This window comes from Malus sylvestris, chromosome 10 (genome assembly GCF_916048215.2).
Source record: "Malus sylvestris chromosome 10, drMalSylv7.2, whole genome shotgun sequence".
NCBI classification, from domain to species: domain Eukaryota; kingdom Viridiplantae; phylum Streptophyta; class Magnoliopsida; order Rosales; family Rosaceae; genus Malus; species Malus sylvestris.
In genome coordinates this window covers 12,838,490-12,855,714 of record NC_062269.1, presented here as the reverse complement: position 1 = coordinate 12,855,714, position 17,225 = coordinate 12,838,490, and the positions used below count along the sequence as shown (strand labels likewise).

General features: G+C 43.5%; 1 protein-coding gene, 1 long non-coding RNA gene and 1 pseudogene across 2 annotated transcripts; 2 read left to right on the top strand and 1 right to left on the bottom strand.

Annotated features, from left to right (window-relative positions):
- The first annotated feature begins 543 nt into the window (after positions 1-543).
- LOC126586157 (uncharacterized) lies at positions 544-3,318 on the top strand. The gene is made up of 4 exons (XR_007610756.1): positions 544-2,293; positions 2,533-2,770; positions 2,854-2,951; positions 3,307-3,318. It is a non-coding gene; the product is annotated as an uncharacterized LOC126586157 (long non-coding RNA).
- A 1,229-nt stretch (positions 3,319-4,547) lies between these two features.
- On the top strand, positions 4,548-7,484 carry LOC126586152 (uncharacterized; annotated as a pseudogene).
- Positions 7,485-14,250: 6,766 nt separating this feature from the next.
- On the bottom strand, positions 14,251-15,687 carry LOC126586155 (uncharacterized). The gene has a single exon (XM_050250858.1). It carries the CDS (start codon positions 15,065-15,067, stop codon positions 14,591-14,593), a length of 477 nt encoding a protein of 158 aa, XP_050106815.1. The 5' UTR covers positions 15,068-15,687; the 3' UTR covers positions 14,251-14,590.
- Positions 15,688-17,225: the final 1,538 nt, after the last annotated feature.

The following is a 17,225-nucleotide window of genomic DNA, read 5'->3' as shown; positions in this document are numbered from 1 at the left end:
AGGTATTATCGGGGGGAAATAAAGCTGAGTATTTCGAGAGGTTATGTTGAGGGTGCCTTCTCGAATGTGAGAAAGGGTTGAGCATTTTTGCAGGTTTGCCTGTCCGTTGAGGAGGGAGGTCGATGTATATAGGGATTTCCCAATAACAAGTAGTAGTGCTATTCCTTTACCCTTGTGGGTAATAGCAATGTAGTGGGAGCTGCCAGCTTCACGTGTTTTAACTTTGTTAGAGCACTTTGAAAAAGTGGTATGTGGTATCTGGAAAGCTGATGTTACGTGTGAAGATTACAGACAAGCTTTATCTAAGGAAATCTGGCTCTCGAAGTTCTGAGAGTTGTGCCTCTTCGGTTTTCGAACAAGCAATCCCGTCGAGGATCTGACTCTCGAGATTCGGAAAGCGGTGCTACTTCGGTTTTTGAGAAAGTAATTATGTTGGAAGTCTTTTCTCGAATGTGAGTAAAGGTTGGACGTTCTTGCCAACCTGTCTTGCCGTAAAATACGGAGGTCGACACACATAGGAACTTTCCAGTTGTCAAGCAGTGGTGCTGTTCCTTTACCCTTATGGGTAATAGTAGGGTAGCTGGAACTTCGAAATTCTCGTGCCTAAACTTTGTCAGAGATCTTTGACAAAGTTATATGTGGTACCCGAGGAGTTGATGGTGCATGTGGAGAGCGGTGATTGAACAGTAAGATTCACGTGCTTTCTACTTCACCAGAAATCTTCGACAGATTGCCCGTAATTTTCGCAAAGCTGAGTGTGCATGTGACAGGTGCTGACGAGGCTGAAAAAGCAGGTGCTTCTTCGATTTCTGAGATCGGCCCTCGTGGTCTCTGAGCAGCCCAGCTTTTGAGAAAGCAAATGCCTCTTCGATTTCTGAAGCTCCGTCGAGTGCAGATTTTTATAGAGGCTGGCATTAAGTTCCACAGCACACTTGAATCTCTACCAGTAGAAGCTCCATTCTTGCACTTCTAAGATCTTGATTTGTCTGACCTCTTCCCTTTTCAACACATTTGAAAATGTCTGGACCCTCCGACCGTCGTTTTGACTTGAACCTTGGAGAAGAGACAGCCACGCCTTCTCCAGACAACATATGGCGCCCATCCTTCATATCCCCTACTGGTCCTCTTACCGTTGGGGATTCTGTGATGAAGAATGATATGACCGCTGCAGTGGTGGCCAGGAACCTTCTTACTCCCAAAGATAACAGACTACTTTCCAAACGGTCTAATGAGTTGGCTGTTAAGGACTCTCTGGCTCTTAGTGTTCAGTGTGCAGGTTCTGTGTCTAATATGGCCCAACGCCTATTTGCTAGAACCCGCCAAGTTGAATCATTGGCTGCTGAAGTGATGAGTCTCAAATAGGAGATTAGAGGGCTCAAGCATGAGAATAAACAGTTGCACCGGCTCGCCCATGACTATGCTACAAACATGAAGAGGAAGCTTGACCAGATGAAGGAATCTGATGGTAAGGTTTTACTTGATCATCAGCGGTTTGTGGGTTTGTTCCAAAGGCATTTATTGCCTTCGTCTTCTGGGGCTGTACCTGGTAATGAAGCTTCAAATGATGAACCTCCAATGCCTCCTCCTTTTGGGGTTTTGTCAAGTACTGAGGCTCCGGATAACCACCCTCCGGTGCTTTCTCTTTCTGGGGCTCTACCGATTGCTGGGACTTCCCCTAAGCAACCTTTGTGAAGGCTCCCTTTTGTTTGTTTATTTTGACTCATGTATATGTACATATTTGTGGCTTTATCGAAAATATTAATAAATAAGCTTTGCTCCATTTCAACATATTGTGTTAAATACACCAAAGCCTTCTTCAGGAAGTTCTCTGAATTTTTTCTTTTGTCGAAACTTGTATTGTTGAAGCTTTGTGAGTGAAGCATGTAGTTTAAGGTAGTGTTCCCTTAATTTCCTGAGTGAGGAAAACTTCTCGGTTGGAGACTTGAAAAATCCAAGTCACTGAGTGGTTGTGAGACTTCCGAGTATCAAGGTGCAGTAGCATATGGTGGGAGTCCCCCAAGTCTTCAGGCGATGAGAGTTGCCGAATGAGGTGTCTTGCTTGCTACTAATATGTCAAAGTAACGAAGCCTTGTTTTGATGTCACACCTTCATATATGCCTTATCCAAAAATATTTCAAGCTAGGTTTAGCTTTGGGAGGGCCTAAAATTTTTGTGTAGCCCAAAATTTTTGTGTAGCCCAAAACTGCTCATTTGTTTGCAAGCCCACAAAAAGAAGGGATCCAGTGCCTTTGTTCATTTGTTATTTGTGTGGCAAGCCCAAAGAGGAGAACAGGTTTGTGCCCACTCCCCTTTATTTAGTTTTTGTGAAGCCCAATGTATTCTTGCTGCATATTGGGAGGTAGATAAATAATAACAATGAGATTCAAAGTCTCATCCCTTTGCCTGTGTCTTCTTCCCCATTTCCCCGGACTTTGTTCAATTTGGCACTGTGCACTTATTCCTTTTGTCCGTCACTTTTGGTGGCTTTTAGCTATTCTTTTTGACTTGCCTTTTCCTTTCTTTGCTAGAAAGGTCTTCATGTCCTCGTAAAAATCTGAATGAGTCCAAAGGCATGATGAAGGAAAGTGGGTGTTGGAGCCAAGGAAGGGAAGGGAGGAGTTAACGTAGAGGGTGCGGTAGCTCTGCAATATAACACATGTTCTGTAGCTCAACTCGCAAGGTTGTCTTCATGAAAATTGTTCCTTAGTTTGTGAACTACAACATATCCAAATTTGAGAGCCATCGGAGTAGTACAACTACAGATATTCAGGTATGTTGAGTAAGTGTTCATCATTTTGCTGTTAACCCGTCAGACTTATTGTGAGCTTCGAAACTTCCTTTTTTCTTGTTCAGATCAACATACTTTCTTCATCAAAATTGTTCCTTAGCTGGTGAACTACAACATATCCAATTTTGAGATTCATCGGAGTAATACAACTCTAGATATTCAGGTATGATGAGTAACTATGCATCATTTTTCTGTTAATCCGTCAGACTTATTGTGAGCTTCGAAACTTCATTTTTTCTTGTTCAGCTCAACATACTTTCTTCATCGAAGTTGTTCCTCACCTTGTCAGCTACAACATATCCAAATTTGAGATACATCGGAGCAGTACAAATCCAGAAATTCAGGTATGATGAGTGACTGTTCATCATTTTTCTGTCAACCTGTCAGACTTGTTGTGAGCTTCGAACTCCATTTTCTCTTGTTCAGATCAACATACTTTCTTCATCGAAGTTGTTCCTTATCATCTCTTTCATGACATATCAAAAATTCAGAATGAACTAACGGTTAAATATTTCCAGATCTTCGAAACATCACAGCAGTCTTTAAATTTGCGGGAATCCGACTGTCGTGTTTGGAGCCTCAACACTTTAATTTCCGTCGCTCAAACAGAAACGATTCCTTCTTGAAAGTTGTTCATCTGCTCAAGAACTATAGGGTGTCCAAAATTCAGCTCCACTGGAGAAGAGCAAAGGTTGCAGAAATTTGATAGATGGAAAGAGGCGGAAGAGGGAGAGGAAGAAAAAGGTTGCTTGGGTTGGATTTTATATAAATGTATGTCTGTTTATGATAGGGATATTGTGGATGTAAAACAAAAAAGTTTGGGTGCACTCATGTGTTGTTGTACAAGTTCAAGAGAATCTTGGTTGTGTAAACAAAATTTGTTTATTTGCCACAAGGTTTTGTGTTTGGAAAATAGTTTAATATGTAAGGTTTATTGACTATAGATTTGTGCTTGGGTAGATAGCTTGACTAGTGAAGCTTTGGTGTTGAAGCTTTATAGGTGAAGCTTTTGTGTTGAAGCTTTATAGGTGAAGCTTTTGTGTTGAAGCTTTATAGGTGAAGCTTTGGTTGGCGAAGCTTTATAGGTGAAGCTTTGGTGGTGAAGCTTTATAGGTGAAGCTTTGGTGTTGACACCATAAATTGATTGTGCTTCGCACTATCTTGATGAACATAGTGCGAAGCTTTTGAGATTGGTATTTATCCTCCATTGATGAAGCTTTTGTTTGCACCATAAATTGATTATGCTTCGCACTATCTTGATGAACATAGTGCGAAGCTTTTGAGATTGATATTTGTCCTCCATTGATGAAGCTTTTGTTGGCATCATGAATTGATTGTGCTTCGCACTATCTTGATGAACATAGTGCGAAGCTTTTGAGATTGGGAGTTGAATCCCATTGATGAAGCTGCTGTGTTCCCCCTTCCTTTTTTTTTTTTTTTTTTTGGAGGGGGGAACTGAAACATTTGAAATTTGAAACTCCTTAATGTTAGAAGTTTGAAGATTCTCCATGTGGGGCTTTCTCATGGTTTGAATTTGAATTTTGAATGTTAATAGCCATGTTGAACTATATATAAGAAGGATAAGTTTCCATTCTTTACCTTACCTTCATTTGCTCATCTTGTAGTGATTGTTGAAGACAAAGTGCTTTTTACTTGAGAGGGATTCTAGCATTGCGTTGCTGCACCATCTTCAGGTTGGTAGTCGTCTCCACTACATTGGATGTTTTCCTTTTTGTTGAATTGTTGGAATGTTCATGTATTTTGCGACGAACATAATGAACTGGTTGAGCTGTTCTTCATGCCCTGTGAGCTTCCTTATGTTTTGATCCTTCATGTAGTAATAGAGTTTGTTTCTGTTTGTTGTAGATGTCGGAGTCTGGAAGTCTTAGTGATGAGGGCTCCCCTAGCTCGGGCTCTAGGTTTGAGCCTGCAATGTCGGGGTCTTCATGGCCTTTGTTAGAGTCTTGTACAAAAGAAATGTTGGATGATCCTCACAATTGTCAAACCTTAGCCAATATTGGTTATTCCTCCATGTTAGTGGGTGAGGGGGTTGTTTGTGATGCCATACCCATATGTCGTTCTGATCCTCACAATTGTCAAACCTTAGCCGAGATTGGTTCTTCCTCCATACGAGTGGGTGAGGGGGTTGTTTGTGATGCCATACCCATATTTCGCTCTGAGTTCACAGCGGATCATTTAGAAAATAACTTGTTAGATAGCGAAAAGCAGCTTGAGGCCCTAAGGCAATCATGTAGTATCCCCCGTAGTGTAGGAATACGTTTGGTGCGTTGTGAAGAATTGCCTTCTGAGCCGCCCACGGGTCATGTTATGTTCTATACCCAGACATTAGTGACCTTGGGGGTAAATTTACCTTTGCATCCGTGGTTGCAACGGATGCTGTCTTTTATTGGTTATGCACCGGGGCAACTCAACCCTGGTTTCTGGGATACCTTGATCGGGTTTTATATTATATGGATGGAGTGTGGATTAGGTGAACCTTCCTTCCATCAGTGGCGCTACTGTTATAAGATGCGCCCGGTGAAAGCATGTACGGGTTATGCTGAATGTGCATGTCGGAGTGAGAGAGAGCGTGTTGTCTTTGATAAGAGAAAGTCGTACTGCACATGGAAGAAACGTTGGTGCTTTCTTTATAATGATTGGGAGCATGCTAAGGGTGTTACGCCTGAGCGACGTGTTCCTACTCATTTCCAGACTGTAGGTTGTAATGTATCCATTTTCTCATTATTTGCTATTGTTATGATTTTCTCTTGCTTCTAAGATTTTTCTTCATGCAGTGACACGAGGCACCATCAAACTTTCCGGACAAGAGCTAGCTGATGTAGAGAAAGTGCTGAGGGTACCTAAAGAAGATAGACACTTGGGTAAGCTACGACCCTTGTTTCGAAAGTACGGTTTCCAGCCCTTAGTTTCCGAGTGCCAGAGACGAGCGAGTAAGTTGTATCCCCACTTGATCCTTGTTCTTCCCTTGTTTTTTTTTTATTTTTTTATTTTTTTTTATAGATATATAATGTGGTATTCCTGACTTTGATTTTCCTTGTTTAGTGGAGAAGGTGGGCAAAAAAGTGGAGACTAGCACCAAGAAGAGGAGAGTGCCCATGTTAGTTCCTTCAGAAGACATCTTGTTTCACAAGGAAGCTCGCAAGCACCGAGTGAGACCAATCAGTAAAACTAAGTCTCGAGAAGAAGTCCTCAAGGTTGCTGCCTCGAAGAAAGCTGAAGCTGAGGCCATTGGATGTGCTGCTGCCATAGTTGCCGGGGAAGATAGGCGATTGCTGCCTCCTCTTCCTACTATTAATCCCATCTTTCCTCCAATTAGGGAACACATTGGGCAGGAAGGTGATCCTAGTTCTAGCAGCAAGGGTAAAGATAAGGAAGAGGTTGGCAGTGTCCCTTGGAAGGATTTGAAGGTTGCCATGCGGCCAAAGGACTTTGGGTATATCAACAATTGCCTGGCAGGGCGTCGATTCACTTTCGATGAGCTCGGAGAGCCTTTAGCTAAAGATGAATCAGATTATGACCGAATGTTGAAGCTATCTTCATATGTGAGTGTTACTTTGTCATATCCTTGTTTTCTCCTCTTTATTAGCATTATTTTGGTAGCGATGATCGTCTTGTCATGCAGGTCATGACTGAGTATCACGACAGACTGCGAGAGGCTGAGCGGTGCAAGGTGAAACTGAAAGAGAATAAGCAGCTTGTGAATGATGCCAGGAAGACGAGCAAAGCTTTGGCTGATGCCATTGAAGTCAGGGATCAACATTTTGAGAGTTTGAAGAGGCGGAATGGTGAGAACTTGAGAGTCAAAGTACAGTTGGAGGCAACTAAGAAACAGTTGGAAGTAACTATGCTCGAGGTTTCCAAGGCTAAAGGGGAGTTGGATAGTGCCTTGGTTGAGGTTTCTGAGCTGAAGAGTAGTATCCCGACTGAGAAGGAAGCTGCTGTGAAGGAGTTCTTGGGTTCCCCGGCCTTTCTCCATGTCCTTAGACCTCGCTGTACCCGGGAAGTTCATTTTGAAAAAAGGAAATGGATGGCTGTCCTTGATCGTTATGATGATGGAAGCGTTCTTCGAAAATACCGTGAAGAAATAGATGAGCATCATCGAAGAGGTGAAACCTTCGACCTTGCAGTTTATTCGAGCAGTGCAGATGAGTCGGGCGATGATGCTAGTGCTGATGAGCAGAGTCATCAGGGTGATGATGAGGTTGGAGATGCAGAAAATGGCGGTAGGTCTCAGAGTGATATGATCAGGGGTTCAACTTCAGAGGAGGAGGACTAGAAGTGCTTTCACTTTCTGCATGTACTCTACCTGCACTAGTTTGTTGTTTGTATGGCATGTGCCATGTTATAAACTCGAGGGTTTTTTTTTGTTTTGTATGTTTATGAGTATTTGCATTATCAAGCAAGTGTTTGTATTATCAAGCTTCAAGTGTTTGCCCTATCATTGATGAATGTTTGGCTATGTTTGCATAGATCCTTTGTATAGTCTTGTTGACATATACTTAGATTTTATTTTGTATTGGGAACATGTGCGTTGAAGCTTCAACACTTGAGTGTTTCATTGCTCAGAATGTAAAAGAGTTTAGGGCCGAGTTGGCTAAATCACCTCTTTATTGAATTCATACCAAATGGTTTTTGTTACATAGGATGCCGAACGGCTGTAGCTTAACACTTGTACAATGTGAGTCTATTTGTAATAGTACTTCAAGTGGTCAGCATTCCATGGATGGCCAAGGGTCTTGCCGTCGGAGCTTCTGAGCTTGTAGGAGCCAGGGCGGCTGATGCCGACGACCTCGAACGGTCCATCCCAGTTAGGACTGAGTGTTCCTTCACTCGAGACTCTATCACAGAGTAATCTTTTCTTCAGTACCCAGTCTCCCACTTTAAAAGAGCGAGGTTTGACCCTTGAGTCGTAGTAGTTGGAGATGCGCTGCTTGTAGGCGACATTCCTCAGGTGAGCCTGATTTCTGTGTTCCTCGACTAGATCCAGGTTGAGGGTGAGTTGCTTGTCGTTCTCACTCTGTATGTAGTTCTGGATTCGGTATGTTGCTTGCTCAAGCTCAACCGGGACAACTGCTTCTGTACCAAAAGCAAGTGAGAATGGAGTTTCTCCTGTGGAAGTCCGATATGAAGTGCGATATGACCAAAGAACTTGGGGTACGAATTCTGGCCAACAACCTTTAGCTTTGTCCAAGCTAGTTTTCAGAGTGCGCTTGATTATTTTGTTAACGGCCTCGACTTGTCCGTTAGACTGGGGATGGGCTGGAGAGGCAAAACATAAGTTGATGTTGAACTTAGAGCAGAACATCTTGAACTTCTTGTTGTCGAACTGCCGCCCATTGTCCGTGACTATCGCATTGGGAATGCCGAATCTGCAGAGGATGTTCTTCCATACGAAGTCTTCTATTTTTCCCTCAGTAATGGTTGCCAAGGGTTCTACTTCAGCCCACTTTGTGAAGTAGTCAACTGCAACGATTGCATAGCGGACATTGCCTTTCCCTGTAGGCATTGGGCCGATCAAATCAAGTCCCCATTGGGCAAAGGGCCAAGGGCTGATCATAGGAGTGAGCGGCTCGGGAGGGGAGTGAGGGATAGTTGCGTAGCGTTGACACTTATCACATGAGCGTGATATTCTGATGGCATCCTGGTGGAGTGTTGGCCAATAGTATCCTTGGTGAAAAGTCTTGTGTGCTAGGGATCGAGACCCAGCATGATCTCCGCATACTCCTTCATGTATTTCCCGAAGGACAATTTCCGCCTCCGCAGGTGTAAGGCATCTTAGGTATGGCAGGGTAAAACCGCGCTTGTAGAGTTGGTCATTAATGATCAGGTATCGGGCAGACTTGTATCGAATCTGCTTAGCTTGGACTTTGTCAATTGGGAGGGTGCCATGAGCAAGGAATTTATAAATTGGGGTGATCCAACTATCTTCTTGTTGTAAATTGCACACCTCCGCGACCATGGTGCTTGGGTCTGCCAACAATTCGACATGAATTTTTCTCCCAATCTTGTCTTCCACTGCCGAGGCGAGGCGAGCCAAAGCGTCTGCATGACTGTTTGCCGCTCGAGGAACTTGGGTGATCTGGTAGTGGAAGTGCTTGAGCAAAAGTCGCGTTTGCGCAAGATATGCTGCCATGGAGCTATCCTTAGCATCAAAGTTGTTTGTGACTTGGTTGACCACTAATTGGGAGTCACTGAAGATATCAATTCGTTTAACCCCAAGGTGTTTGACCAAACGTAAGCCTGCTAGAAGGGCTTCGTATTCGGCCTCGTTGTTCGATGCCTTGAATTTGAAACGAAGAGCGTATTCCATCGCCACTTTGTCGGGGGTAGTGAGGACTAATCCTGCTCCGCAGCCCTGTTGGTTGGATGAGCCATCAACATACAGACTCCATGCTGGGGTCGTTGATTCTACTTTCTGAGCTTCCGATGGTAATGAAGCTACTGCTTCAGGTGTAAAAGCAATGTCAACAGGATATATGAAGTCGGCGATGAAATCTGCTACTGCTTGACCTTTTTCGGCTGGTTTTGGTTGGTAGGAGATGTCAAACTCACCCAATGCTATCGCCCATTTGATCATTCGTCCAGACGTGTCAGGACTCTGGAGTATCTGTCGAAGAGGGTGATTGGTAAGCACGATGATGGCGTGTGCTTGGAAATAAGGGCGAAGTTTCCGAGCAGACATGACCAATGCTAGAGCTAATTTCTCAATGTTAGAGTATCGTGTCTCCGCATCTTGTAGGGCCTTGCTAGCGTAGTAGACGGGCCTTTCGACCCCACTGTCCTTTCGAATAAGAACAGAACTAACTGCTGAAGCCGAAACCGATAGATAGATAATGAGAGTGTCACCAACTTCTGGTTTGGAGAGCAGAGGGGCTTTACTCATGTACTCTTTGAGGTTCCTGAATGCCTTGGCACATTCCTCCGTCCATGTAATGTACTTCTTATTTCCCTTGAGTGCTTTGAAGAAAGGAGCACATCTGTCTGTGGCCTTAGAGATGAATCTGGTTAAGGCTGCCACCTTGCCAGTAAGGCTTTGGATGTCTTTTGAAGTTACTGGCTCTTTCATGTCGAGGATTGCTTTGATCTTTTCGGGGTTAGTTTCAATGCCTCGTTGGCTAATCATGAAGCCTAAGAATTTGCCAGAGCCCACGCCGAAGGCACATTTGTTGGGGTTCAACCTCATTCGATACCTCTTTAGAATGGTGAAAGTTTCAGATAGGTTGGTGATGTGTTGGTCAGCATGTTTGCTCTTGACTAACATATCATCAACGTAAACTTCCATGCTCTTCCCAATCTGTTCGGCGAACATTGAATTGACCAATCTCTGATAAGTTGCTCCTGCATTCTTTAGACCGAAGGGCATGACTTTGTAGCAATATAATCCCCTATCAGTAGTGAAGGCTGTGTGTTCTTGGTCTGAGGGGTTCATGAGGATTTGGTTGTATCCTGAATAAGCGTCCATGAAGCTCAAGAGCTCACACCCTGCCGTAGAGTCTATAAGTCTATCAATGAGAGGAAGGGGGAAACTATCCTTCGGGCATCCTTTGTTTAGGTCGGTGTAGTCGACACACATTCTCCACAAGACCTTTTGAAGCAGGAGACTTTCCTTGGTCGGATTTTTCTTAACAAGGACAACATTTGCTACCCATGTTGGGTAATTGACTTCACGGACGAAGCCTATGTCCTTGAGTTTTTCAACTTCTGCTTTCATCGCCTCGTATCGCTCAACATCATAAGATCTTCGCTTCTGTTTTACTGGTTTGGTCTTGGGATCAATACTCAAGTGGTGACAAATGATATCGGGAGAGATGCCCGGCATATCTTTATATGACCAAGCGAAAACCTCAGCGTTCTCTTGCAAAAAGGAGATCAGTGACAACCGAAGGGGTGGTGACAAAGTAGTGCCAATCTTCACCATGCGGTCTGGATGGTCTTTGGAGATAGAGACATTCTCTAACTCTTCAGCGGGTTGTGCTTGCTGGGTGAATGAGTCATCTCGAGGGTTGTCGGGTTGACTGTTGCCATCCTAAAGACCCGAGTTGGATTCATCTGGACTGGTCTTTACGACTTGGTTATGTATAGAGATAGTCTCCTTGGGGACAGACAGGTGTTGTTGTTTGACTGAAGTGTTGTAACATGATCGAGCACTAAGTTGATCTCCCCTGATGTACCCATTGCCGAAAGGGGTTGGAAACTTCATCAACAACATATGTGTGGATACCATGGCCTTGAGATCATTGATGCCTGTGCGCCCAAAGATGACATTGTATGCCGTCGGGCAGTTGACCACTAGGAAGTTAGTGGTAATAGTAGCTGTGTAGGGGCTTGTACCAATGGTGAAGGGTAAGTGTATACTCCCTAAAGGTTGCACGATATCGCCAGAGAAGCTTATCAGAGGAGAAATCGAGCGATCGAGCAAGTGTTCCGCTACATTAAGTGCCTTGAAAGCTTCAGCAAACATGATATTGACTGAAGCACCTGTGTCTATCAGGATTCGTTTCACATCAAAATTTGCTATGTGAGCTTCCACGATCAGCGGGTCATTGTGAGGGTAGATGATACTTCTTTCTTCCTCAAGGTAGAAACATATTGGATCCCAGTTAGGCTTTTGATACTTGCCTCCTCTGATGTCTTCCACGTGAAACACTTGATGGCCAGGTCTCAAAGTTCGTTCACTGCTTTTCATGGCCCTATTGGAAGATTCAGACATGGGTGTGTCGCCGCTTATGGAATATATCACATTCACCTGGCGTTGGTTACGGTTATCCCTCGGAGGGTGAAGGAGGAACTGGTCAATTTTTCCTTCACGTGCCAGAGCTTCAATATGGTCACGGAGGATAATGCACTTTTCACTATCATGGCCATTATACTCGTGGTAGCAGCAAAACATTCCTGTGTTCTTCGTGGACTTGTAATCTGGCTGTCTTGGCTTTGGCTTTGGTATCAGGTGAGCTATACTGGGGTAGATGGCAGCACATGTAGCATTCAAAGAGGTGTATGTCTCATACCTCGGGGTAGGGCCTGTCTTGACACGTGATTGGCCCACTGCGTTGACTGCCTGGGGGCTGGTATTATTGTGACGATATCCTGAGTTATCGCGATAGTGCCCTTTATTCTTTTTATTAAAATGAGATTGGTGAGGATGGAAGTCTTTCCTTTTGCCCTGAGATTGATATGTCTGCTGACTTGGCGAAGCATTAAATGAGGCAGGGGGGTGTGCTGCTACCATTTGGAAGGTTGAGGTCTTTTCATTCGGTTGGATCTGGCCTCCACTCCCTACTTGCTGATAAGGGGTGACTGTAGGGGGTTTCCCTTGATATGTCCTTGCCTCGGCGGAGGCATGGTTGTAAGCTTGTGTCATCACCTCAGAGTAAGTCTTCCAAGTGTTGGCATTGATCATATACTTGAAGAAACAGTCACGTAAGCCTGCCGTGAAAGCCTTGAGGGCGGTCTTGTCATCTGCCTCAGCGCAGCGAGAATACTCATGGCTGAAGCGGCCAGCGTACTTTCGTAATGACTCGTCCGGCTTCTGGCGAATAGTGTACAAGTCATCTGCGGAATGCAAGCGATCGGTCTGGAAGATGTGTTGAGAGACAAACAGCTTCCTCAACTCTTCAAATGAGTCTACTGTCTCAGGTGGAAGACGACAATACCAGTTTAAAGCTCCGCTAGAGAGGGTGGAGGGGAAGAGAAGGCACCGTTCTTCGTCGGTGTGTCCCCGGTATACCATGGTGGACTCAAAGAGGTTAAGGTGTTCAATCGGGTCTTCCTTTCCAGTATAGAGCTGTAAGTCAAGCTTCTGCTTTGTCTTCGCTTGGAGGGGAGTGTTGAGGATCCTTCTTGTGAGAGGGCCAGGCCTGGGTTGGTTCCAGTCAGGTATCTCGGCTTGACGTTCAGCCTTCAGCTTGTTTACTTCCTCAAGGAGTTGCAGGACAAGGGGGTCCTGAGCGGAGTCGTGCACCACCGAAGTTTTCTTCTTTAAGTCCCCATCGCCTCTTGGAAGTAAGAAAGTTTGATCAAGATAGCGTGATCTTTCTTTGGACTCGCCACACTGACTTCTAGAGTGAGTATGTCGGAATGTTTCCGAGTCCCCAGTACCTTCATATTCTTCTGGGACTTGTTGCCCATTCCCTAGATTGGCGGCTGGCCTGGGTCGTGGAAGAGGACCGAGTCTTTCAGAAACCCTTGGGTCATTGATCTTCGAGCTTATGTGGATGGGATTCTCTCGACGTTGCTTTAGGAAGTCTCGACAATCGCGATAGACAGCTTTTGATCCTTCCACTCCCTCTGTGAGGAGGTGTTTTCCTCTACTTCTCCTGCTTCGGGTTGAAGCAGCTGGGTTGAGAGAAGTCTCATGTTGATTATCACATTGATGTGTAGCTCGATCCCTATCAGGGATGTCCGTGTCGGATATCGGCGACCCTCCGTGTTGGGGGGCATTCAGTTGATTGTTGACCTCAACAGGGGCGACAAGCTTATGTGTCTGAGCCTGCCTAGCCTCGTGAAGCATCTCGAAAAGTTTTTCATATTGTTCTTGGAGGACTTCATTCTTCATCGCTATCTTGTTGTTCTGAACTTCTAGCTCATCGACTTTAGCTTGAAGAGTAACTCTATTTCCTTCCTGCTTTCGTTGCTTCGTACTTGGTCCAGCGGGGGTGTCATTCTGTGTGCTGTGGCTTCTTTCGCTCCCCATGTCGGAGAGAGATGCTTGGCCAAAAGAGAGTGTACGAGCGGTGGAAACCAGCTTGACAAAGCTGAAGAGAGTGAGAATAAGTGTTGTTTCCCACAGACGGCGCCAAATGTTGATGCACAAAATCAGCGAGGACTTTGCTACAACAGAAAGTGTCAGGTTTTGTGACCTTCGCTTGGTTGCTTCGGTCACTAGTGAGGATAAGTACGTAAATGAATAGAGACAGAGAAGCAAACACAGGATGTACGTGGTTCACCCAGATTGGCTACGTCCACGGAGTAGAGGAGTTCTCATTAATTGTGAAGGGTTTACACAAATACATAGGTTCAAGCTCTGGTTTAGTGAGTTCTAGTGAATAGTTTAGTACAAAATGACATTAGAGATTATTGTGGGAGAATGATCCCTATTTATAGAGGAGAGTTTCTAGTTTTGTTCTAACATCGACACGTGTCGTGTTGTGATTGGCTTCTGATGTTGACATGTGTCGAGCTGTGATTGGCTTCTGATGACGACACGTGTCGCTTTGTGATTGGCCTCCTGGTTGAAGGGAAGCTCTTCTAGGTCCTTGACGGTATAACGTTGACTGGTGCTCAGTAGTTTCGGGATTGGTCAAGTATGGTACAAACAATCTTCATATTCATAACCATGATGGGAAAAAAAATAAAAATATATAATTTTTTAATAAAAGTGATATTTTTATTCTAAATGACTTTAAGGGGTGAGAGAAGGTTTAAAACTGGAACGCAATAGATTTAAGGGGGAATGCTTTAACTGCTAGAGTAATTCAGTACTTGTCAAAGATATATATTTAACAGAGCTAAAGATCCATACATAAAAAATAAAATAAATGCCCCACCAATTTCAATTTGATTGCCTCATGTTATCATGAGTCATGAACCATCATGGAATACATCCCACCAAAATTGGTAAAGGCAAGAAATATAATAACAATTTGAAGCGAAAAAAGCCCAACTAAACATATAATTAGACCTTGGATAAGGAAAATTCACTACCAAATAAAAATTTTAACGCATCCCAACTCAAGAATAAATTAAGCAGCTCCGTCCCAATTCATTTTTTTTTGTCAATAATTAAGACTCACTACTACTTGCTGCTTGGGATTTGTGTTGTTGCTGTTGCTGTTGATGTTGTTGCCGCTGCTGATGTTGTTCCTGCTGCGGAGGATGTTGCTGCTGCTGATGTTGTTGGGGTTCTTCTTTTTCTTCTTCTTCTTCTTCTTCCTTTATTTCTTGCGATGCGTCTGCCCTCTCTGCCAGGGCGACATCCTCGCCGGAGACAGTGACCGGTGGTGGAGGCGGTGGAGAAGGGTCGATTCTGCCGTCAAGACACGAAGAACATTTTGTCTCCACCCATGATTCGAAGTTGTAGTGTCGCCCGTGACCCATGATCCGATGACCGGAGCAGAGCCTACCAATCATGACCGCAATGACTCCGAGAATGGTGATCACTGCAACCACTGCAATAACGGGTCCCACCGACCCGTGATCCGAATGGGTAGTGTAGGCTTGCTGCGTCACTGCCATGGGTGGTGGTTGCAGCTGCTCCATATGTGAAAGCTGTAGTTTGTGTCAAGTTTTTTGAATCCAAGAGGATGAAAAGATTTTTAGGGTTTAGAAGAGACTCGTAAAAAGTTGCATTTTTTGTTTTGTTTTGTCAGCTGGAATTTTTTTCCCGGAAAAAGATTTTTTTTTTTTTGGGGGGGGGGGGGTGGGGGGTTGTTGGGTGTGTGTGGTATGTGAATAAATAATGGGATTGATTGGTTTGTGAGAAATGAAAAAAAAAAGATTTGGGAAAAGGAGAGGGAGGAATCTATGGGAATGTTTAGGGGGCCAAAACCCAAGATAAACCCTTTTCAAATTAGAGGGGAATGTAAGAAAATTCGAAACCGCTTTTAGGTGATGCTTTTTCTCAATAGAAACGCCCGAGGGACTTGATGTGCAAAGGTACTATGCGTTTCAAGGAGAGATTCGTGTTAGGGAATGAGTAAGTGTGAAAGAAAGGGTGGGATTAGACTTACCAGAGTGGTGTAAATATGGGTCTCAAAATCAAAGGAAGTTGGGTATGAGGTTTGTTTGAGTCTTGGTCTGCAGTGACACCGTGGTTTTGTTGTCGGACCACATAATTTCTCTTTTTCAAGCCTTGAGCACTTTATTCTAGGTGACCATTTTCATTTTGAACTATTTTCATTTAGCTCAAGAATAAGCCTAGTTTGAATCGGTTCCGTTTTATATCAACTAAATAATCCCAGTCACTCCATGGATTTAAGAATTCATGATTCACATCATGTCATTACATTGGGATGTCGCTTAAAATTTGTGGACCAAACAAGGTTGCTTTTCTTGATAGTCAAAAAGTTCAACATTTCTGTATAGAAAAAAAGTCAAAAAGTTACGTGTTTTCTGAAAAAGTAAGTTAAAAATTGTGTCCTTTAGGCCAATTTGACCAAAAGTCTCTCTTCTTTTCTCCGTCTTTCCCACCTCCCTCCAATTATTTCAGAAGGGAAATGAAGAAACAAAAGCCTAAACTTCTTTAGTTAAGGAAACCAGCAAATCAGCTCGTGCGATGCTGGAAATTTTAATTAACACATGTGAAATATATTAATGTATAAGGTTAATATCAGTTTATTACTATGAAGTTTCTTGATTTTTAACATTTAGTATATGAATTTTTTTTGTCCCAGTTTGGTACCTAAAGTTTTAATTATGAGACACTTTTATATATCCGTTAAGTTTTCTATCAGAACCTCTGTTAACTGATGACGTGACACTCATGTTGATAATAATTAGATGTCACGTGTCTTTATGGGCCCATGTAAATATTAAAAGATTAAAAAATAAAAAAATAAAATTTTTAATCCCCTCTTCTAGCCCTAGCTGTCCGGCCCCAAAACAAATTTTTTTTCTTTTTTATTTTGGGCTGCTCCTCACCCCCACGACCCCCTCCCTTCCTTCTCTTCTCTGTGCCTGCCCAATCCTCTATACCCCACCCACCCCCACCCTTTTCACCTCTTCTCCTTTCTCTCTCCTCCACGCTCTTCACCTCCACATTTTGCAAAAACCCTCATTTCCAAAATCGCACACCCAGGTTCCAATTGGTCTTTATCCAAGAAGGACAATATCCCAACGCAGTGTTGGAACCTAAATTGCTTCTGGTTCCAAGGTTCGAAGGCAGCAAATGGAGCTCCAACGGATGAGTGCTGCTAAGTCGAAGAATGAAGAAGAAAACAAGGGTTTAGAACATAACAGCTAGCTTTTTATTTTTATTTTATTTTATTTTATTTATTTATTTAAAGCTTTTGTGTGTGTAAGTGAGTGACAAGTGTATACTCCAAATTATATCACTTAAAACCCCAATGAAAGACTAGGATTAAATCTGAAGTAGAGTAGGTGAAATTCATATAGTACATGTTTGTCCCCTAGCGCAATTTATAGAGAAGTTTGTGAATTGGCAATGTACTAAAACCCTACAAACATTCCCTATATAAATGAAAATATGGCTGATGCAATTGCATAGCCTAGTAGTCATCAAAACCTGCAACATTCCTTATTCCATTTTGTCATTTCAAATCCCTAAGAAAACTACCAAAGCCAGTGAAACAAAACACGCCAAGAAACAAACTTTTTCATGGAATCAGAGTGTGGCTGCTGATCTTTCTATTTTATGGGCGCTTTCTGTGCATTTTGGTATCTTTGGGAGCACTTAGAT